A 23,080-nucleotide genomic window follows, 5' to 3' on the forward strand; every position below is an offset into this window, starting at 1 on the left:
GAAATGACCTGGCCTCTCTGGCTAAGCTGAGGGGCCTGGGGCCAGGCTGCTGGCTCACTGAGCGACTTCGGGTGGCCCCAGAGGGGATGGGGACGTGCTGGGGGGCGGCCGCCATGGCATCAGCATCACAACAGCCCTTCACAAGTATGCATCTGGGGCAGCAGTTTTCCAGCAGCACTTGGAGCTTCCCTGGGCACCCCCCCCCCACCCCTGCCCTGGGCACTCTAGCCCTTCCCCTCCCATCCCCACACTCTTCTCCAACCCACCCCCCCATGGGCACCCCACACATCCCTTCCCCTGATGTGCCCCCATCTCCTCCTGTGGACCCCCTGCACCCCATCCCTTCCCCTGGCCCCCAAGGAGCACCTCCTATTTCCTGCAAACCCTAAGCCCCGCCCCTCCAACCCATGTATTTGAGCTAGGGGCTGGCCAGCTGACCCCCTACACATGGGGGTGGTTCCTGGCTGGAACTTGGGGCACCACCTGCTCCCTGGCACAGGGACCCCCGCTCCCTGTTGGGATAGCAGGGGCCCCATGGCAGGGCAAAGGGTGATTCGGCTTGTGTCCAATGCCTGGGCTGAACCCCTCAGGCCGTGAGGGGAGTGGGGGGCAGGGCCTAGTGTGGGCTGCAGCCCCAGGGAGGTGACAGCTGGGCACCCACGCGGCCCAGGATGGGTTCCCCTGCCTCACTTGGATCAGACCCCCAGGGTCGTGCCAGGGCTCCGCCCCTGCAGCATCCGAGCAGGTGCCCCACAGGGTGTTGCTTGGGGGGGCCCCCATCCAGCCCTGCCCCACAGGGCGGCCATCCCCAGCCTCCCTCCCACCAGCTGGGACACCCCCCTCATTCTCAGCACAGCTGATAAAATCACCCAAGCTTGGCGCTTCTCCTCAACCTCCTGGCCCCACGGCAGGGGGCTCAGGCCAGGCCCAGCCAGTGGCTCCCGAGGGACGGGGGGGGGGGGAAGGGCGCTACCTCTAGACACAAAGCTCCTGCCCCGAAGGGTAGAGGGGCGGGCGCGGGGGGCACAGTGTGGGCCACAGGCTGCTGGCCGGGGGCCGTGGTGGCAGCTGGAGGAAGCACGGGGGAGGGTGGGGGGTGCTATGTACACGGGGCGGCCCAGGCCCCAACGTTATTGCAATGGTGTCCGTTCTCCTGGCGGGCCGGGCGGGCCGTGAGCCCAGGGGGGGATGGGCATCCCTGGGCTCCCAGCTTCGCACCTCTCAGTGCAAGTGGACATGGCTTGTGTGGCTGGCGGGCTCCCTGGCCCCGCATGGATCCTGCTGGGGGGCTGTAGGGAGTCCCCCAGCTCTGGGAGGGACGGGGGCGCCTCCCCGTGGAGAGAGAGATACAAAAGAGATTGCTTGCGATCAGTTCCCTGAGGTACCGGGGGACCCTCCCCCCGATCTGGGGTCACCCCCCAACCTGACACTCCATGGAGTCCGATGGGGGGGCTTCTCCCTTCCCCAGTCCTTCTCCCAAGATTCAGATCCCCCCCACCCTTGGTACCAGGGAGAAAAGAGCAATGAAGGGGGCTGTGGGGATCCCCTCGGTCACTTCCCCGGGGGGCCCAGCACTTGTGCAGAGTTGTCTGGTCCTGGGGGGGACGGAGCTGGGGGGCGGACGGGGGATGGGCTTGTCCCTTTTCTTCTGGGGAAAAAGGATCCGAATTCCAGTTAAAAAGCCACAAACGAAAGGCCCCAAGCCCCACCCAGCCCCCGCCAAGCCCCCGGGAGCTTGGGTGGGCGCCGGGCGGGTCCAGCAGAGGTGGGCGTCGAGGGGCACAGCAGCGGGCATCAGTACGGCGAGAAGAGGATGGGCCCGTGAGCAGTTCTGATGGGCCCCGGGGCTGGACGCAGCAGTGGGTGCGTTAGGGGGGGCCCCTGCAGGAGTGGGGGCGTTGGGCGCAGCGTCAGGGGGGCGGAGGCCGCGGCTGCCATCGCTGCTGCCATGGCCAAGGGGCTGGGCAGGAGTCCGGCCGCCAGCGACTTGGGCAGGTCCTTGGGGAAGGCCAGGGGGCCCTGCAAGAGAGAGAGAGGCGGGCTCAGGGGGTGCCCAGAAAGAGAGAGAGACGGGCGTGTGGGGGTGGGGTGCCCACAGAGAGTGCCAGGCGTGGGGGGAGGGGCGCCCACAGACACAGCACCGGGCTGGGGAGCACCCATAGACAGAGCACTGGGTGCGTGGGGTGCCCAACCATGGGGGCTGGCCAGGAAAGACCAAGGTGTGCAGAGGGCACCGGGGGCCATATTTGTCAGCAGGGCCGGCTTTAAGCCGATTCGGCCGATTCCCTGGAATGGAGCCCCGCGCCTAAGAGGGCCCCGCAATGTCCGGGGCTGCCAGCAGAGCGGAAAAAAAAAAAAGCCGCGTCCTGCTTCTCCCCCCTCCCTCCAGCGCTTGTGCCGCCATACAGCTGATCAGCGCAAGCCTGCGAGGGAGGGGTGAGGAGGAGGAATGCGGCGAAGATGCAGGGCGGGGATTTGGGGAGGGATCCAATGGGGCAGTGGGGGGGTGGCTGGGTGCGGGGATTTGGGGAGGGATCCAATGGGGCAGGGAGGGGGCGGAGTTGGGGTGGGGCCAGGGCGGAGTTGGGGCAGGGGGGGCGTGAGACAATTTGCGTCCGGGCGTGGGCCCTGCACCTGCTAAAGCCGGCCCTGTTTGTCAGCTGCCCTCCGGCTGTCTGCCCGCTGCATCCATCCGTCTATGGCAGGGGTTCTCAAATTGGGGGTCGGGACCCCTCAAGGGGTCGCAAGGTGCAAGGTTATTACATGGGGGGTTGCGAGCTGTCAGCCTCCACCCCAAACCCCGCTTGGCCTCCAGCATTTATAATGGTGTTAAATATATAAAAGTGTTTTTAATTTATAAGGTGGGGGTCACACTCAGAGGCTTGCTATGTGAAAGGGGTCATCAGTAAAAAAGTTTGAGAGCCACTGGTCTATGGCACCCATCCGTGTCCGTGGCTTCCAGAATACCCGTCTGTCTGTCCGTCCGTCCATCCATCTGTCCATGGAATCTCTCTCTCCAACTACCCCCGCCCTCGCCATGGTGCTCCTGCCCCCTTGGCCCCTGCACTCCTAGGAAGCTCCAGCCCCCCTCCAGTGACCAGTCCCAATTCTCTATGCGGCTGGGCCCAGCAAGGTGAAGGGAGCACCCCCACCCCCTGTCTCTCAGCTCACCCGCCCTACTTCCCCCCACACCCCCGCCACTCAGCTCACCCCCCCACACCCCTCTGCCTCTCAGCTCACCCCCACTACTTCCCCCACACCCCTGCCACTCAGCTCACCCCCCCACCCCTCTGCCTCTCAGCTCACCCCCACTCTCACCCACCCACCTCTCAGCTCACCCCACCCCACTGCCTCTCAGCTCACCAGGGCTGGCTCCAGGCACCAGCTAAGGAAGCTGGTGCTCGGGGTGGCCAATTGAAAGGGGCGGCATGTCCGTCCAGTATCGGCAGGAATTTGGCAGCGGGTCCCTCATTCCCGAAGGACCCGCCACCGAAGTGCCGCTGAAGAAGCGGCGCGTTTGAGCGGCCGCTCATCTTTTTTTTTTTTTTTTTTTTTTTTTTTTTTTTGCTGCTTGGAGCAGCAGAAAAGCTGGAGCTGGCCCTGCAGCTCACCCCCACCCGCCCGCCTCTCAGCTCACCCCCCCAGCCCCCTCTCCGGCCTCTCAGCTCACCCCCAGCTCGGCTGAGCTGCGCTGCTTCTTGTGCCGGCTCAGCAGGGGGTTGGGCTTCCCGGCTACCCCATCCCGGTGTCTCCGGCTGGAAATGTGCTGGGGGGGAGAGGAGAGAGTCAGAGCCTTGCCTTGAGCTGCTAGACCAGGGGTCGGCAACCTTTCAGAAGTGGTGGGCCGAGTCTTCATTTATTCTCGCTGATTTAAGGTTTCGCGTTCCAGTCATACCTTTGAACGTTTTTAGAAGGTCTCTTTCTATAAGTCTATAATATAGAACTAAACTATTGTTGTATGTAAAGTAAATAAGGTTTTTAAAATGTTTAAGAAGCTTCATATAAAATTAAGATAAAATGTAAAGCCCCCCGGACCAGTGGCCAGGACCCGGGCAGTGTGAGTGCCACTGAAAATCAGCTCGCGTGCCATAGGTTGCCTACCCCTGTGCTAGACCCTGCTCCCCTCCCAGAGCTGGGCATGGAACCCAGGAGTCCTGACTCCAGCCCGGGTTCAGAGCTGGGACTCAGTGTCTCCCAGCACCCCCAACTGGGATCAGACCCAGGAGCTGGCTCCTTCCCGACCTGGGAGACTAGCCTACCCCCACGCCACATGCCCAAGGGGCAGGGGCTAAGGGGGAGGAGTGATGGCAGGGTGGGGAGGCTGGGAGGACATGGGGGTCCCCAGAAGTGCCCCACCTGTTTGAGCTGGATCTCCGAGTTGACCTTGACATTGCAGATCTCACAGTGGAAGGTGCGCTCCTGAGCATTGGGGTCCTGGCTGCCTGGCTCCCCGCTGGCTGTGGGGCCCAGCCGTGGGTACGCCTTGATGGGCCCCAGCCCGCTGCGTGCCTCCAGGATGGTTTTGTGCTTGGTACCTGGGCGGGGAGGGGATATAGTGAGGGGGAGCAGTGGTGGGAGCTCCCCTCTCCATAGCCAGCGCTCCCACCCCACTCCCCACAGCGCCCCCTTGATTAGCCTTCACTTTGGATGGACTGAGTTTGCTGGCTCTTTGCTGGACCAATCAGAGGGCAGAAGCCCCCCCACCTGGCCCCGTGCTCAGCTCGGTCGCAGCCAGTGGCCCAGGCCGGGGCAGATTCCTGGGCCTGGGGCTGCTTGGCACAGCACGGATGCTCCCCGCGGAAAGTCCCACCCAGGGGCCTGGCTGCTGCCCCTCACATGCCCAGCACAGACAGGGCCACCGGCAGGGGGCAAGTGGGGAATTCCCGGGGCACTCACTGCGGGGCGGGAAGCTGGTCACAAACGTCCTGCCCAGCTCACTTGCCCCAATCCGCAGCTCCCCCCACTCTGCTGTCCCAGCCCTGACTCCCCACACACAGTCGTGCCAATGCCTCTCCATCCCGACCCGCAGCCCCCTGCTACCCTAGCCCTGGCCTCCCTCACACTGCTCAGTCAATGTCTCCCAATCCCAACCCACAGAGCCCCTTACCCGTGGGTGTGCCCACACAGCAGGTGGGGGCAGGGTACGGCTGTGGGGGGTTGGCTGGATGAGCTGATGTGGGGGGCTAGCTGCACAACTGGGAGGTGGCTGGAGGAGCCGGGGGGGTTGGTGGATGAGCTGAGGGAGGGCTAGATGAGCTGAGGGATGGCTGGAGGAGGTGGGGCGGCTGGAGGAGCCGGAGGGATGGCTAGACAAGTGGAGGGTGTGTGGATGAGCTAGGGGGCTGAACGAGCCGGGGGTAGCTGGATGAGTGGAGTGTGGCTGGATGAGCTGGGGGCGGGGCTAGACAAGTCGGGGTGTGGTGGCTGGATGAGCTAGGCAGGGGCTAGATGAGCCGGGGGGTAGCTGGATGAGCAGGGTGTGGCTGGACGAACTGGGGGGGGTGGACGCACAGGGGGGGTGGCTGGATGAGCTGGGGGGTGACTAGACAAGCGGGGGGTGACTAGAGGAGCGAGGGGGGGTGGATGAGGTGGGGGGTAGCTGGATGAGGGGAGTGTGGCTGAATGAGCTGGGGGCTAGATGACCTGGGGGTGACTAGACAAGCGGGGGGGTGACTAGAGGAGCGAGGGGGGGTGGATGAGCTGGGGGGCTAGATGACCTGGGGGTGACTAGACAAGCGGGGGGTGACTAGAGGAGCGAGGGGGGGTGGATGAGGTGGGGGGTAGCTGGATGAGTGTAGTGTGGCTGGATGAGCTGCGGGCGGGGCTAGACGCACGGCGGGAGGGTCTAGACGAGCTGGGGGGGGCTAGACGAGCTGGGGGGGCTGGACGCACAGCGGGAGGGTCTAGACGAGCTGGGGGGGGCTAGACGAGCTGTGGGGGCTGGACGCACAGCGGGAGGGTCTAGACGAGCTGGGGGGGGCTGGAAGCACGGCGGGGGGGGCTGGATGAGCTGGGGGGTGGCAGAAGGAGCCATGGGGGGTGGCTGGACGGCAGCAGGCCTGGGAAACGCGTTGCAGCCGGGCAGGGTGGAGCCGCCTGGACTCACTGTGGCCCTTGCTCTGTTTTTCCAGGGCTGGGAGCTGCTGCGGGGCAGGAAATGCGGGTCCCCGGGGAGGGGCGCCGGGAGCTCAGGCCAGGGCCCGGGCCCGTCTCTGGCAGGCTCCGGAGGCCCAGCCCCGGCTGCTTTTGGAAATTTAGAGGCTCCCTGGCCTGAGCCCCAGCAGCTAGGCATGCTGAGCAATTCCAAACTGGTAAAGAAGGGCTGGGGTTGCAGGACTCAGGGAGAATGCTCGGGGGTTGGGACTGAGGGGCACTGGCAGAGCTGGGGAGGGGGGGAGTGGCAGAGCCCAGGGCTGGGCTAGCAGGGGGCTGCAGGTCAGGATTGAGGGCATCCGCAGCACTTGGGGTTGGGGGGAGCCCAGGGCTGGGCTAACAGGGGGCTGCGGGTCAGGATTGGAGGCATTGCCAGAGCTGTGTAGGGAGCCACATAATTTCATAGAGTTCTGCCCTAGGGCATGTGCCCTGGTGCTGCCCCTGCCTGGCCGCCTGCTGGCCCAGTGCTGCCCTGCCCACCCTGCTGACATCCCTGATTGTGGAACCTTGGAGCTGTTTCGAAAAGGACCTGAACTTTCCCACGCGGCACCGTGTGGGGGCCCTGCCCCGGGGCAAGGACACGATTATTTTAGTCTCTAGAAATAAGGCAGCATTGTTGGGCCTGGGAGGACCCGGCAGAGCAGTGCCCGCGGGCACCAGCCAGCCCAGGAGGAGGCGCCACATGGTCCTTGCTGGCACAGCCCATGGTGGAGCCCCTGTTCCACAGCAGGGCTGCCCGTCCCCCGGCCTGCCCGTCCCCCATCCCCGTACCTTTGTTGTGGGCCTCCAGCTGCGACAGGGAGTTCACGGCCACCTTGCAGAGGGCGCAGTAGAGCAGCTTCTTGGCCTTCTCCTCGTCTGACTTGGAGGCCGCCCCTGGCCCCGCGCTGCCATTGCTGCTGGGCACAGAGGTGCCAGCGGGCGCTGATGCCACGTCCCCCATGGCCAGCGTGCCTCTGGGCTCCTGGCTCACTTCGGCAAAGGAGGCCTGGTAGGGTGGCACGGCTGGGACCGGAGATGCCAGGTAGGGCGGCTTGAAGGGTGAGGCGGGTGCCGAGGGCACTGTCACCCCCAGCCCGTTCTGCTGCTCGGCTGCAGGAGAGGAGAGAAGGTTCAGAGCTGGGGTGGGGTGCCTGGACGAGGGGTGAGGACCCTGGGTTCCCCGGGCACAGGACAGGCTCAGTAGCCCTGGGGCAGGGAGAGGACTGACTGCAACCTCTGCCCTCTGCGTCCCGCCAATCCCTGAAGACCCCACAGACCCTCCCGCCCCCTAGGTGCTGCAGAGCCAGCTAGCAGGGGGAGGCTGCCCCCCACGGTGCCCATGGAGGGCGCGATCCCGGCCCTGTGCATGCTCTGCTGCTGCAGTGCTGGTGAGTCAGTGGCGCCATTAGCACTTGCTGCTCACCCCCTGGGGCAGCGTGGGGAGGAGCAGAGGCTGGCAGGAGACAGGCTGGTGGGTCTGGCAAAGGGGCACCGGGGCTGGGATTCAGGGGCCTCGGTACAGCTTGTGTGGTGGAGCTCCAGGCTGGGGGCTGTGGGTTGGGCCTGAGGGACATCACCCCCTCTATCCAAACCAGCTCGGCTGGGCCACCAGGTCATGCCAGTTGAGCCGGGGGCACAGACCGAACGTCAGTGAACCCCATGGAGGAGCAGCTCCCACGGGACCCGACAGGAGCCCAGGGCCCTTCCCCGCTGACTGCCCACGAGGGACCAGTTGGGGTTGGATGCGGGACAGGTTCTGGGGCGCCAGGCTGCACAGCGCCCCCTAGTACCACTCTGGGCTCAGCCCTGCCTGAGGGGAGAGCGCCCCCTACTGAGCCCCCCCGCTCCCTGCAGCCCCTGTAGTGTTTTGGGGTGGGCTCCTGTGCCAGCCCTGCCCCTGCTGAGCCCGGCCAGCTGCCTGCCCCACACCGCAGGGGGAGGGATCTATCACTTAGCACGGTTGGGCAATGCCAACGATCGGCTCTGAGAACGAACCTGCCCAGCCCGTGGCAGAGCCCATGGCTCCTCCAGACGGGCTCTCCTGGCTCAGGCTGCCACATACACACAGCCCCTTCCCCCACCTAACCTCCTCCCCCCCCCCGCGCTGGCCCAGCCTCCTTTCCCCCCAGCCCAGCCTCCTTTCCCCCAGCCCAGCCTCCATTCCCACCCACCGCCCCATACACAGCCCCCCCACACACACCTAGCCCCCCTGCACTGGCTCAGCCTCCTTTCCCCCAGGCCAGTCTCCTTCCCCCCCCGCCCCCCAACCTGAGCACAAGGCCCAGAGTGCGAGGGCTGCTCTATAATTCATGGGGCCCCATTAAACATCCCCCCCGCCCCAGTTCCACTCATGAAGAAAGTTTCCAGACCAGGGGCACGCAGGGCAGCGCGGCTCCGGTAACCACGCTGATCGGGTTCCCAGCTCACACAGCGCGGGAGGGAGGCTTGGAGCCAGCTGGAGGCACCCATGGGCTGGCTGGGGTCCCACAGCTGGGCACTAGCAGCAGGGTCGGCCCCCCTCCCCACAGCCTCCCTGTGCATGGACCTAGGCCAGGATGGAGCGGGGGCTGGGTCCCGTCTGGGCTCCCATGCCGGGTTGTTGGAGGGTGGGCAGAGGTTTGGGGGAGATCAGCTAACACTGGGACGCTGCCAGGAGGGAGCCTCCCCTCCATCCAGGATAGCCCCAAACCAGGACAGGCATGAGAGCACCTGCCCCCCAGCCCCCTGCCATCCAACCCTGCCCTTCCTGCCCCCATCTCTGCCAGTGCCCCCCAGCCCCCTGCCATCCCAGCCCCGGACTTCCTGCCCCCCAGCTCTGCCAGTGCCCGCCAAACCTGATGCCCACGCCCCTCCGTTGCAGCCTAGTTTTCTGTTGGCTCTAAGGATGGGAAGGCAGGGGGGGAACAAGATCTTGATCCAGTCTGTCCCTTCCCCGCCGCCCCCACGTACACGGCGCCAGCTGCAGGTGCAAGCCGTGACCTCGGCCTTGGCAGTGTGTGGGGATGGGCAGGAGTGTGTGTGTGGCGGGACACGAGTTCTTTATCCGGCAGCACCGCAGCACCAGACTCTGCAGAGCAACCCAGCTTCCGGGCAGCACACGGCTCCATTACCCGCCTGTTGCAACTGCAATCAATTTTTAATTCGATGCTATTTAATTAACTGCCCGGCTCGGCTGACGAGTCAGCTCGGGTTCCCGCTGCAGAGGGAGCTGCCCCAGAGCTGGAGTTGGAGTATGGGCCAGGGCTGCCCTGTGTGGGTTTGGGGATGGGATGGAATTGCCCCCTGGTCCCAGGGCAGCATCCTGGGTGCCACTGAGCAGCTGACATCCCACCCCAGAAGCAGCCGCAATTCAGCCCGTCACTGCAGGCTGGCAGCTGCCACTCAGGGCACTCCTGGGACTGCCCCCTGCCCTGTGCCGAGAATGGGTCCTCCCTCCGGCACTACTGCTGCCTGGGGCAGGATCCCCCAGCCCCCAACCCCAGGGGTGCCCCAGAACCCCCTCAGGTGCCAGCACCAGACCAAGGGGGTGGGGAAGGTGCTAAGGGGGGGTTAGCGCTGTGTATGATCAGAACTCCCATCCCCCCACCGGCTGGGGGGACATGGGTGCCAAGGGCCCGGGGGAAAGGAGGAAGGGCCCATGGGGGCGGGGAGCACCTGGCTTGTCCGAGTCGCTCTCGCTGACGCTGGACATGGGGCTGCCCACGGGCCCCGGCTTGTCGCCCTCGCGGGGCCCCGACTCCTTCTGCCGCGTCTTGGCCGCCTCCATGCCCTTGACGCGCCGGGCGTGTCGGTTCCCCTTGTAGTGCGCCTCGGCCTGGCTCTGCGGGGAGGGGGCGGGGGTCAGGACGCCCTAGAAAACCCTGACAGAACGGCCCCCACCCTGCCCCCATCCTCCCCTGCCTTGTCCCCCAAGCCTCCCTGCCTCTAACCTCCCCAAGCCCCCAGCGCAGCCCCCCACATCAACCCCCGAACCTCCCCCCACAGTTCGGCTCCCCCCACACCATGGCCCTGACCCTCTCCCCACAGTGCGGGCCCCCCCACACACCATGGCCCTGACCCTCCCCCCACAGTGCGCCCCCCCACATCAACCCTGACCTGACACTTCCCCACAGTGCGGCCCCCCCACAGGGGGCTGGGGAGGCAGTAAGGGGGCCCTTGGGTCAGGGCTTGGCAATGGGGGCAGGAACACATGGCTCTGCCCCACCTAGGCCTGAGTGTGTGTGACCCAGACATGCCTGCCGGCTCCGCCAGCCTGGCAGTGTGGGGAGGGGGAGGCAGGGACCACTGTCAGAGCCCAGCCCCCCAGGAGGACACAGATGGGGGCGGTGCTTCCAGAGTCACAGGCCAGAGGGGAGCATTGGGAGCAGCCCCCCCAATCCCCTTGGAAAAGGGCCTCTAATTGGATTCTCTAATCCACACAACACAGCCCCCCACTACCCCAGCCCTGGGCTCCCCCCACCAGCTCTATGGTGCCCCTCAATCCTGACCCGCAGCCCCCCCCCGCCACTACCCAAGCTCAGGGTCCCTCCCCAGTAACTGCAAGTGAAGCTGGCTGCGGGGGAGGGGTACACCAGTCCATCTCCCAGTAATTGCTGGCAAGACCATGCCATGAAGGATCCGGGCTGGGAGCTCTGACAGCCTGGGGCGGGGGAGGGTCCAGCACATCTGGGGGCCTGGAGCACTCAGCAACTGGGCCAGAGGGGAGAGCCACGGGATCTAGTATTTAGAAAGGGCTGGGAGCCAGGATTCCTGGGTTCCATGCCCTGCTCTGGGAAGGTGAGGGGCCCACTGGTTACAGCAGGGGAGTGGGAGCCAGGAGAGGGAATGACTGGGGTGCTGCTAACTCCCTGGGGTGGATGTGCTGCCTCCACAGCACCCCCACATGGCAGCGGCTCTTGCTGCAGCTACGCCCAATCTGGATTCTCTTCTGCTCCTAATGAGTCTCGTTCTGGGGCCATTGCTCCCAGGGTGCCCCGGGAGATCTCCTGAACCCCACCCTGCCCGGCTGGAGAGACACGGTCCTCCCCAGCCACACTGGCTACCAGAGCTGGCAGAGGCCACCTAGGGGCAGAGATGGGGCTGTGCTGGGCATGGGGCAGAGAGCTGGGGGTGTGTGGCTCCTGGGAGGGCACCATGGGCGGGAGTGTTGGGCTGTATGTCTCCCAGAGGGGGCACTGGGGGGGTGTGCACTGGGCTGTACACTGCCTGGAGGGGGCGCTGGGGGGTGTGCACTGGGCTGTAGCCGCCCAGAGGGGGTGCTGGGGGGAACACCCAGTTGTAGCCGCCCTGGGCGGGGTTGCTGCTGGACGCACTCAGCCTTGTTTGTTTATCCCAGCTGGGATCACAGCTTGGGAGGTGGCTGCAGCCACAGATGGGAGACAACAACAAACCACAGCCCAGCTAATCCCCAGCCACGAGCCAACAGCCCCCGGCCCCAGCCCGCCCCCAGCGCTGCGGGTCCACAGCCCCGGCTGCTGCTGGGAGAGGGACGAGCCCTGGGGGTCCGCCAGTGCCCCTCAATCCCAACCCGCAGCCCCTGCTATCCCAGCCCTGCCCCCCCAGCTCTGCCGGTGCCCCTCAATCCCAACCCGCAGCCCCTGCTATCCCAGCCCTGGGCTCCCCCCCAGCTCTGCCGGTGCCCCTCAATCCCAACCGGCAGCCCCTGCTATCCCAGCCCTGCCCCCCCAGCTCTGCCGGTGCCCCTCAATCCCAACCCGCAGCCCCTGCTATCCCAGCCCTGCCCCCCCAGCTCTGCCAGTGCCCCTCAATCCCGACCCACAGCCCCTGCTATCCCAGCCCTGAGCTCCCCCCAGCTCTGCCAGTGCCCCTCAATCCCAACCCGCAGCCCCTGCTATCCCAGCCCTGCCCCCCCAGCTCTGCCAGTGCCCCTCAATCCCGACCCGCAGCCCCTGCTATCCCAGCCCTGCCCCCCCAGCTCTGCCGGTGCCCCTCAATCCCGACCCACAGCCCCTGCTACCCCAGCCCTGAGCTCCCCCCAGCTCTGCCGGTGCCCCTCAATCCCAACCCACAACCCCTGCTATCCCAGCCCTGAGCTCCCCGCAGCTCTGCCAGTGCCCTGGTGCTGCTGGCAGGCCGTGGGGCTGGCTGTGGGGTGTTGGTGCCCATTGGGAGATGCCACCCATTTTCGGGACGGGTTTCTGCCATTAGCGAGGGTTTAAATATCCAGTGACTTGTGCCAAAGGACAGCTGTAGCAGCACCCGCCCCCATCCCCGGCACCCTTCGCTCTGGCAGATACCCGCTGGCCCCATGCTGCACCCATAGGCTCCAAGTGCATCCTGGGGGGAGCAGATCCCCCTCCCACACTCCTCTGGAACGGCCGGCCAGCCAGGGGTTGGGAGCAGATCCTGGCCTGGTTGCGGGAGCCGATAGGAATAACAGCTGCACTGACGCAGGACAATGCTGCGGGGGTGGGGAGAGGGGGAATCTCTCCTACCAGCTGGCCGGGGCAATGCAGGTAAGCGGTGCCCAGCCTGCAGGGGGCACTGCTAGCCCCTGGTACCCCCTCCCTGTGCTCTGCCCAAGGGGCCCAGCCTCGGACCGGTTTCACCCTAGCTGGGCCCCACCACCAACCCGCTCCAGCCCAGCTCGAACTAGAGAGCAGCAAATAACCCCACCCCCGAGACCCAGGCCCCAGGGCCTGACGCAGCGGGGAGCGGAGCCGGGGCAGGGGTAGGCAACAGAACAGAGCCCAGGGGTGCTCGGAGGGATGGGGGGCTCAGCAAGGCGCGTTCTCCCCTCCTGGTCAGTGCTGACCCTGGTGCTGGGGGGCACTGTGCTAGGGGGAGTGGGGTGGGGCTTGGTCAGGGGCTCTCCCCTCCCGGTCAGTGCTGACCCCTGGGCCGCACCCTGACTGCTCCCTGCATGCACACCCCCCACACACTGCCTGCCGGACAGAACTTTCCGCACGTTCCCACAATGCTCCTGGGCAGGGCAGGGGGCTCAGGGCAGGGGGTTGGGGTGCAGGAAGGGTGCAGGGTGCGGCAGGCAGCTCAGGGCAGGAGGTTGGAGTGCAGGAGGGGTGCAGAGTGTGGCAGGGGGTTGGGGTGGAGGAGGGGGTGTGGGGTGCAGCAGGCAGCTCAGGGCAGGGGGTTGGAGTACAGGAGAGCTGCAGAGTGTGGCAGGGGGTTGGGGTGCAGGAGGGGTGTGGGGTGCGGCAGGGAGCTCAGGGCAGGGGGTTGGGGTGCAGGAGGGGTGTGGCAAGGGGCTGGGGTGTAGGAGTGCAGTGGGGTGCGGGCTCCAGCGCAGCGCCCCTTAACTGGAGCGGCTCTGGGGTGGCAGCGGGGCTAAGGCAGGCTCCCTGCCTGCCCTGGCCCCGTGCCGCTCCTGGAAGCAGCTGGCCCCACGTCTCTGCGGCCCCTGGGGGAGGGGGAGGGAAGAGGGCTCCGCATGCTGCCCTTGCCTGTGGGTACCTCCCCCGAAGCTCCCATTGGCCGCGGTCCCCCGTTCCCAGGGAGGGCCGCAGGGACGTGGTGTCGGCCACTTCCAGGAGCGGTGCAGGGCCCACGGCGGCACGGGGGTGGCAATCCCGCGGGCCGGATCCAAAGCCCTGACGGCCTGGATCTGGCCCTCAGGCTGTAGTTTGCCCACCCCGATTTAAAGTGATCCCCAGGGGGAGGGTCAGTGTCAGACAAGGGCCAGGCTGTGGGGGGAGAGGAAAAGGTGTGACCCCCAACCCACCCACCAGGGAACACACAGGATAGACAGATGAGCTCTCAGCAGCTCCCATGTCCACTGGTGATCGAGGAGCCAGCCGGGTCTGTACAGCCAGTGCTGCCTGGGGAAGTCGTCCCCTCCCTGGCCTGCTGCAGCTTGGCCTGGCCCGCCCCTCCTGTGGGGCCCAGACCAGCTCTGCCATCCCCCACCTTGGGTCACGTCCCTGGGGTCCTAGCAGAGCTAAGCCCCCACTGGCCCTGTGACCAAGTGGGAAGTTTGGGTAATATTTTTAAGAAGCCGAGCTGTGCCTCGATTTCCCCTGTGTGCAGCACTGCTCCCTGGTGTGGGGGAGGCCTGTGTGCTCTTGGGGAGGCTAAGACGCAGGTGGGTATCGCTGAGCTGTCTGGGCCTTGATCCCCACCTCAGGGCAAACCCAGTCGCCACAACATGGCCACCTAGCAACCAAGGCCCCAGAGAGATATGGACCCCGCCTCTGTGCAGGGGACTGAGCCCCTCCCGCTTGGGAGCCCAGGCTGCTGGAGGAGCAGGGAGGTTCAGGGGAAGCCCACTGAGGCATAGGCACCAACTTCTGGCGTTAGTGGGTGCTTGTGCCTCCCTGCCCCTGGCCCTGACTCCACCCCTGCCCCATCCCCATTCTAACCCCTTCCCCAAAGTCCCTGCCCCAACTCCACCCCCTCCCTGCCCCTATTGGACTCCTTCCCCAAATCCCGGCCCTGGCCCCGCCTCTTCCCTGCCTTCTCCCCTGAGCATGCTGCATTCCCGCTCCTTCCCACAACTTCTTACGCTGCGAAACAGCAGTTTCGCGGCATGGCAAGCCTGGGAGGAGAAGCGGGGACACGCTCAGGGTAGGAGGAGGAGGTGAGCTGAGGGGCAGGGCCGGGAGCTTGGCTGCCGGTGGTGCAGAGCACCCACGAATTTTTCTCCATGGGTGCTCCAGCCCCAGAGCACCCACGGAGTCGGCGCCTATGCATTGAAGGCCAGGCTGAGCGACAGAGGGGCTCGGGCTGCCCAGGATGGACTCTGCTAGCCAAGGACCCTGGTCCAGCAGAGCCAAGAACTCTGCCTGTGTGGCTGCGCCAGCTGAGCATCCCTGTGGTGCTGGCCCACAGGGTGAAGGCCCTGAGGACCGCAGCGAGCTGCGTGGCTTGCCCTGGGAGAAGAGTGACACCCTAGGGGTCTGGGTCATGGAGGGGGCCTCCCAGAGACTGGTCCAAAGCTGGGGCCCTTCTGGGTCCCGCCGCCTGGCGGGGGGGCCGGCAATACCATCTCACAATGTGGGGGCCTTTGCCAGGAGCCAGTGCAGTGGGGGACTCACCTCCGAGTTGAAGCGGATCTGGCAGACGTTGCAGGAGATGACGGGGCGCCGGGCCTTGCTGAGGGGCGCCCCGAAGGTGTGGTTAATCACCGCCTTCTGCACTGGATCCATCTGTGGGGAGAGTAATGCCATGAGGAGCCATGGGGAGCTGGGCACAACCTTGGGGGGGCTCTGCCTGCCCCACCCTGGGGGCGTCTCCTCCTGCAGGGACTGGGGGAACTGCTCCCGGGAAGGCTGGACTAAACCCCCATGGGTGAGTCTCTCTCCAACAAGCAACATCCCCAACTGGGGCCCAGGTTGGCATTTCCAATGCCATGTTGTGGCCTGGGCTGGACAGCCTCCGGTTCCTGCTGACCATTCATAGGGGAGCTCCACCCCCAGCTCACCCTGGCCCCACCCCCCAGCTCTGCCAGTGTCCATGGGGCAGGGTGGTAGTGGAGCACGGGGTGCAGCCAGCAGGCCAATGCACCGAGGGAATGGGCCAAGGGGCACTCCTCCAGTCCCTCCTACCACAGGAGCTCCAGGGGTCACCCTATTAGCTGGCAGCAGCAGTAGGCTGTTACCCGCCTAAACATTAGCAAACATGGTACTCAGGCAGCAGGGTCCATTCATCATCTGCAGACAAACGGCTCCCTCCCCTGCCCCCGCTGGGCTCTGTCCTCCCTGCAGAGCCCAGGACACCCCCTGGAAAGCAAAAGGGAGGAGTCAAGCTCTGATGGGGAGTGTGACCCCAGGGAGGGGAGGGGAGGGCTTGGCCCTGGCTTTGCCATGCTATCCCTGACTCCGCCCACTACACCCCACAGCCCCCAAAGCCAGGCTGAGAACCCAGCCCCCCAAGCCCTGACTCCACCCACTACACCCTCCAGCTCCACCCACTACACCTCAAAGCCCCCAAAGCGAGGCTGAGAACCCAGCCTCCCAGTCCCCGCTCTGCCCATTACACCTCACAGCTCCCAAAGCTGGGCTGAGAACCCAGCCCCCCAAGCCCCGACTCCGCCCACTACACCCCCCCGACTCCACCCACTACTCCTCACAGCCCCCAAAGCGAGGCTGAAAACCCAGCCCCCCACTTCCTGCTCTACCGACTTTACACCCCACAGCCCCCCAAAACCAGCATTCCTGTCTCTCCAGCCTGTCTCCCCAGGGCTCAGTGATGGCCATGCTGACTGCTGTCCCAATCCTTCCTGGCAATGCTGGCACACCAGCCAGCGAATCCGCCATGGCCAGCGCATGGCACAACGCCAGGGTGTTGGCTGTCATATGGACGCTCTCCCAAAATAAACGAATGACGGGGAGGCGGATTAGCTGGCACAATGGGTCCCAAGCGTGAATTGAGCTGGGATCTGGGGCCACAGGACACGCAGAGTCTCTGTAATGGGCCAGCCCAGCCCCCTGGATCCAAACAGCCCCCCTGTGATCCAGCTCCAACCAGCACCTTGGGCCCCTCCTTCGCTCCTGGGGGAGCTGGCAGCTCCCCCTCCCCCCAACCACAGCCCCCCAGCTGCTCCCCCGATACACATGATAGCAGCTTCCCCTCCCCCCAGCCACTGCCCCCCTGCCCCCGATACACACTGGCAGCTGCCCCTCCCCCAGCCATGGTCCCCCTGCCCTCCCCCAATACACACACTGATAGCTTCCCCTCCCCCCAGTCATGGCTCTCCTGCCTCCGATACAAACACTGGGGCTCCCCCTTCCCCCCAGCTACACACACTGGCACCTTGCCCTCCTCAGCACCCCCAGCCTGGCACCCTGCCCTCCCCAGTGGCCCAGCTCTGCCCCTGCTGATCTCCAGTGCCACTAGCCCTGCCACCTGCGCTTCCCCCAGCCCCACCATTTTCCATTTGCTGCAGTAACTGGCTTAGATTAAAATTCCAGCTGCAAACACATCCTATGCTCGCAGGGAGCGGGAGGCAGCCACGGGTGCTGGGAACGGGGAGGTGCCAGAACCGGGGGGTCAGCTGCGGAGATCCAGGCCCCGGCAGGGACCACGCTATCTCACCCCCACCCCAGGGCCAGCCTGCAGGTCCTGATGCTGAAGTCCGGGAAGGGAGCTCGGCTCAGTCCCCTCTGGGAAGCAGGGTCGCCGGGCAGGGAACATGCAGCTGCCCCGGCCCTGGAGGAGCTGGCGGGGGCTGGATCCAGATCCAGGCTGTGTTTGATGCGAGGCCGGACTCGCAGGGTGTCCCCACAGCTCCTGCGGGCCACTTCCCTTGCTCCAGCATCCCAGGCAGGCACTGCCTGGTGTACCCTTCCCCCCCGGCTCCGAGATCCCTCATCTGCTCCGGTGCCCATCACTGCCCTAGTCCCCCATCACTTCCTTAATCCTGCATCACCCGCTTTAATGCCCCCAGACCCACCCCGGGGCCCCTCACTCACCCTCATCCTCCCACACCCACCTCGGGGCCCGATCACCTGCCCCCATCCCCATCCCCTGCCCTGGGGCCCCTCACCTGCCCTAGTCCCCCATCACCCGCCCCAGGGCCCCTCACCCACCCTAGTCCCCCACCACCTGCCCAGGGGTCCATCACCCACCCTAGTCCCCCATCACCTGCCCTCATTCCCCATCACCTGCCCTAGTCCCTCATCACCCCCCGAGGCCCCTCACCCGCCCTAGTCCCCCATCACCCACCCCGGGCCCCCACACCTGCCCCAGGGCCCATCACTGCCCTAGTTCCCCACTGCCACCCCAGGATGTGCTGCCACCCAGGGCTCTGGGCGCTGCTTGCAGGTCACACTCCTGCCACCACACTCTGTTGGGTGCCACGCTATTGGCTGCCCCAGATTGGGGATGGGTCACACAGTCGGTCAGAGATACAACCTGGAATAGAACCCAGGCGTCCTGACCCACCTCATCCTCTGCTCTGACCACTAGACCCCACTCCCCTCCGAGATCTGGGATAGAGCCCAGCAATCCTGACTCCCAGCCCCCTGCTCTAACTACTAGGCATCACTCCCTCCTAGGACAATGCCCTGGTCTTGGGAGCACCCCGAGACCCATTGCTTCAGCCCCACACATCGTCGCGCTCCGAACACGCCACTTTCCCATTGGCTGTGTTTTGTTTATTCCAGCTTTTACCCCAAATGATTAGCAAACGCAGCACTCTGATTGGGTGGTGACAAAGCCATGCAGTGCTGACTGGCTGGCCAAGTGCTGTGATTGGCCAGCACAGAGCTCGACCCATCGGGGGCCAGACAGAATGACCCTTGGGGCGCTAGCACGGGACCCAGCCTGGCCAGGCGTTTGCCCCGATTTTACGACAATAACTGTCAACCGCCTGGGACTGCGACGGCACCAGTGCCACAGAGCCTGGCACTACGACCCACCCAGAGCCCAATGCTACCACCCCACCCGAGCCGGCACTACGATCCCCCCGGCAGAGCCCAGCTCTACCACACACACCCCAGAGCCTGGAGCTACCCCCCCACACCCGAGTCTGGCACTACCACCCCCGGCAGAGCCGGGTGCTACCACCCCTACGACCCTCCCAGAGCCCGGCGATGCCACCCCTCGGGAGAGCTGGGTGCTACCACCCCTACAGAGCCCAGCCCTACCACCACCACCAGAGCCTGGCGCTACCAGCACCCCCAGAGCTGGGTGCTACCACCCCTACAGAGCCTGGCCCTACCCTCCCCCAAAGCCGGGTGCTACCACTCCCCAGAGCCTGGCTCTACCACCCCTCTAGAGCTGGGTGCTAACACCCCTACAGAGCCTGGCCCTACCACCCCCACAGAGCCAGGCACTGCCACCCCCACAGAGCTGGGGGTGGGGGGCAGCTTGTACTACACCTCCAGCCATCTCCTCATTCTGTGCCAGGGACCCCCAGCCCACACCACAGGTCTGGCCTGGGGGCCAGAGGTTACACTCCCTCCCAGCATGCCTGGGCCACCCCCTCAACCCTCCTCCCTGCCCACAGACCCCCCACTTCTGAGCACACACAGGCCTGTCTCTCCCTGCCCCCCTTTGCAGGCATGGACCTGTCCTCCCCACACAAACCTCCTCTGCCCAGCACACCCCAGCCTGCCTCTCCCCTGCCCTACACCACAGCTTTCTCCCCTCTCCTCCAGCACTTCTAACACACCCCAACCTACTCCTTGCTCCCCCTCTGCCCCCCACCTTCTCAACCGCCTGCTTACCCCCCTCCTGTGCCTAATTCTCCCTGATCCACTCCCTGGGGAAGGAGGGGTTCTTCTACATACCCCCCCGCATTGATTTTAATGGGCCTTACACAGCACTAGCTATCTCAATACCCCTTGACCCCATGCTGAAATACATCTGTCTGGGGGGCGGGGGGGGGGGAAGGCAAGCCAATGTGAACAGCATCGCTGCACAACAGATTGGGGCAGGACAGGAAGTGTAATGAGGAGGTGGGATGTACCCACCCAGTTCATTTGGGAACACACAGGAGATATGGAATGGCCAGAGGCGGCTGGTGCCCGACTTCGACAACTCATTTGACAAATAGCAGCCCCAAACCCCATACTGGGACACTGGTTCAGTCCAGACTGTGAGAGGAGAGCGCCCCCTGCTGAGCCCCAGCCCTGCAGCACAGCACCCCCTACTGACCCCCCTCCCTGCTCCCTGCAGCACAGCACCCCCTACTGACCCCCCTCCCTGCTCCCTGCAGCACAGCTCCCCCTGCAGACCCCCCTCCCCGCTCCCTGCAGCATAGCGCCCCCTGCTGACCTCCCTCCCTGCCCCCTGCAGCACAGCGCCCCCTGCTGAGCCCCCTCCCTGCAGCACAGCACCCCCTACTGACCCCCTTCCCTGCTCCCTGCAGCACAGCACCCCCTGCTGAGCCCCCTCCCTGCAGCACAGCACCCCCTGCTGAGCCCTCTGCCTGCTCCCTGCAGCATAGCATCCCCTACTGACCCCCCTCCCTGCTCCCTGCAGCACAGCTCCCCCCGCTGAGCCCCTCCCTGCAGCACAGCGCCCCCTGCTGACCCCCCTACCTGCTCCCTGCAGCACAGCGCCCCCTGCTGAGCCCCCGCCCTGCTTCCTGCAGCACAGCGCCCCCTGCTGAGCCCCCTCCCTGCTTCCTGCAGCACAGCGCCCCCTGCTGAGCCCCCTCCCTGCTCCGTGTAGCACAGCGCCCCCTGCTGAGCCCCCTCCCTGCAGTACAGCGCCCCCTACTGACCCCCCTCCCTGCTCCCTGCAGCACAGTTCCCCCTGCTGAGCCCCTCCCTGCAGCATAGCGCCCCCTGCTGACCTCCCTCCCTGCCCCCTGTAGCACAGCGCCCCCTGCTGAGCCCCCTCCCTGCAGCACAGCACCCCCTACTGACCCCCCTCCCCGCTCCCTGCAGCACAGCACCCCCTACTGACCCCCCTCCCTGCTCCCTGCAGCACAGCGCCCCCTGCTGAGCCCCCGCCCTGCTCCCTGCAGCACAGCGCCCCCTGCTGAGCCCCCTCCCTGCAGCACAGCACCCCCTGCTGAGCCCTCTGCCTGCTCCCTGCAGCATAGCACCCCCTACTGACCCCCCTCCCTGCTCCCTGCAGCACAGCGCCCCCTGCTGAGCCCCCGCCCTGCTCCCTGCAGCACAGCGCCCCCTGCTGAGCCCCCTCCATGCAGCACAGCACCCCCTGCTGAGCCCTCTGCCTGCTCCCTGCAGCATAGCACCCCCTACTGACCCCCCTCCCTGCTCCCTGCAGCACAGCACCCCCTGCTGAGCCCCCTCCCTGCTCCCTGCAGCACAGCACCCCCTGCTGAGCTCCCTCCCTGCTCCCTGCAGCACAGCGCCCCCTGCTGAGCCCCCTCCCTGCTCCCTGCAGCACAGCACCTCCTGCTGACCTCCCTCCCTGCTCCCTGCAGCACAGCGCCCCCTGCTGACCTCCCTCCCTGCTCTCAGCAGCACAGCGCCCCCTGCTGAGCCCCCTATCCATTGCCTGCAGCACAGTGCCCCCTGCTGAGCCTTCGCCCCCGCTCCCTGCAGCATAGCGCCCCCTGCTGACCTCCCTCCCTGTTCCCTGCAGCACAGTGCCCCCTGCTGAACCCCCGCCCTGCTCTCTGCAGCACAGCGCCCCCTGCTGAGCCCCCGCCCCGCTCCCTGCAGCATAGCGCCCCCTGCTGACCTCCCTCCCTGCAGCACAGCGTCCCCTGCTGAGCCCCCGCCTCGCTCCCTGCAGCACAGCGCCCCCTGCTGACCTCCCTCCCTGCAGCACAGCACCCCCTGCTGAGCCCCCATCCATTGCCCTGCAGCACAGCGCCCCCTAGAGCTGTGCCGAGTTCAGCCCTGATTTGCGAGGTGAGAGCATCCCCTGCCAAGCCCCCATCCGGACCCCTTCAGCACAGCGCTCCCTAGCACATCGTCAGGTTCAGCTCTGAGGGGAGAGCGCCCCCTGTTGAGCCCCCCCAGCAGCTGGGTTTTCCTAGGTCTCCCATGCAGGCAAGGATGCCAGGTGCCCTGCTTAGTTCACAAGCTGCCCCTGGAGGCTGAGTGGCCCCCGGAGCTGGAGGGGCCGGGGCAGGCGATGGATTCGGCTCCCTGCAGTTGCGATCTCCCCTGTGCTGAGCGCTGGAAGGTCACCAGGGCAGCTGAGCCATCGCGCTCCCAGCCAAGCCCGGCAGCTGTTCCAGCATTCGCTAGCGGGACAGGAATTTCCCTTCTCGGCCCTGTCCTGGAGGAGAGGGGCTGCTCTGCTGCTCACGTGCGGCGAGGGCTGGAACTCAGGGCCAGCCCCGGCTTTCGGGGCAGAGCGTCCTAGCTCCTCTCCTCCCCAGCCCCTGGGAGCTGGATTCGCTTCACAGGGCAGCTGTTCAAAAGCTTCCAGCAGTGCCCCCACCCACTTTAGGACAGGAAGTGAAGAGGCTCTGGAGCCAGCAGAGAGGATGGGGGCTGGGCGCAGCTCTCGGAGCTGGAGTCGAGCCTCACCCCGGGGTTCGCACCTAGGCGTTAGGGAGGGGCGGCAGCAGCACCCATGTCTCTGCACAACCAGAGTCGGGGATTTAAACCTCAGCTGCAGCCCCAAGTGGTGGGCTGGGGCTGGCCTGGCTGGGGGGAGAGAACTACCCGGCTGGGACACCAGCACCCCTCTGAGCTCCCGCTCAGCCCCCAGATCTGGTCATGAACCCGGAGGGGGGGAGGGGGGAATACAGCCTCAGGGCAAGGCGCAGACAAAGGCGGTTGGGGGGAGGCTGGCCCAGTGGTCAGAGGAGTCGCCTGGGCCGTGGGACAGCGAGTTCAACTTCCTGATCTGCCACCCACTGCCCCTGTGGCCCTGGAGTCTCAGGCAGCCCCTCTGGGCCCCAGCTCCCCTCTGGGACATGGGGATGACAGCCCTGGCCAGCCTGGCCCAGCCCCTGCCTTGCCTAGCCTTCTTCTGCCCTGCCCAGCCCAGCCTCACAGGAGCGTTTGGGGATAAAGACTGTGAGGCATCCAGATACCACGGTGACAGGGGCCATAAGTAAGACAGAATCGAAGAGAGCACAATTCTGTACTGTATATAGGACAATGCCCCCCCACACGCTGACACCCCCTCATGCTCACACCCCACCCCACGCTGGGACCCTCGCTTTCAGTCACACAGCCCAGATCCACCCCGACACATCCCCTCAGCCACACCCATGTTCCTTGTAACCAGATAAGCAGCTGCGACCCAGAGACCTATTAACTAGGGCAGGGAGGCAGGCAAGGAGCCAGGACCCCGGGTTCTATTCCATGTCCAGCAGGGAAGGGAGTGTGGCTTTGTTGTAAGAGCAGGGATGAGTCAGGACTCCTGGGTTCCCTTCTTGCCACTGCCCCGCTGTGTGACCCTGCTGCAGGGCCCCATGGGGCGGCTGACTCTGGAAAGGAGCAATGGGTCGGATTCGGACAAGCTCATACAGAACATCTGCGGCAAACCAGGGAACTACCCAGGTCTCCTAAACGGACAGAGGAGCGCGCTAGGCACAAGGCCACTCTTCCTCTCCGAGGGGAGCACAAGGGGAGCTGCAGGGCAA

At 65.8% G+C, this 23,080-nt stretch overlaps 1 protein-coding gene across 10 annotated transcripts in view; it reads right to left on the bottom strand.

Annotated features, from left to right (window-relative positions):
* Nucleotides 1-353: 353 nt before the first annotated feature.
* ZNF385A (zinc finger protein 385A) overlaps nt 354-23,080 on the bottom strand; it is a 72,491-nt gene continuing 49,764 nt past the window's right edge. For all 10 annotated transcript variants that reach the window (XM_054012170.1, XM_054012171.1, XM_054012168.1 and 7 more), the window contains 6 exons: nt 15,147-15,257; nt 9,790-9,955; nt 6,925-7,245; nt 4,357-4,535; nt 3,671-3,766; nt 354-2,019 (listed from right to left, as the gene is read on the bottom strand). In XM_054012170.1, the coding sequence (XP_053868145.1) occupies nt 1,795-2,019; nt 3,671-3,766; nt 4,357-4,535; nt 6,925-7,245; nt 9,790-9,955; nt 15,147-15,257 (1,098 nt within the window). In that variant the 3' untranslated portion in view covers nt 354-1,794. The remainder of the gene's footprint in view (nt 2,020-3,670; nt 3,767-4,356; nt 4,536-6,924; nt 7,246-9,789; nt 9,956-15,146; nt 15,258-23,080) is intronic.

Source organism: Malaclemys terrapin, chromosome 23 (genome assembly GCF_027887155.1).
Source record: "Malaclemys terrapin pileata isolate rMalTer1 chromosome 23, rMalTer1.hap1, whole genome shotgun sequence".
In the NCBI taxonomy this organism is placed as follows: Eukaryota; Metazoa; Chordata; order Testudines; family Emydidae; genus Malaclemys; species Malaclemys terrapin.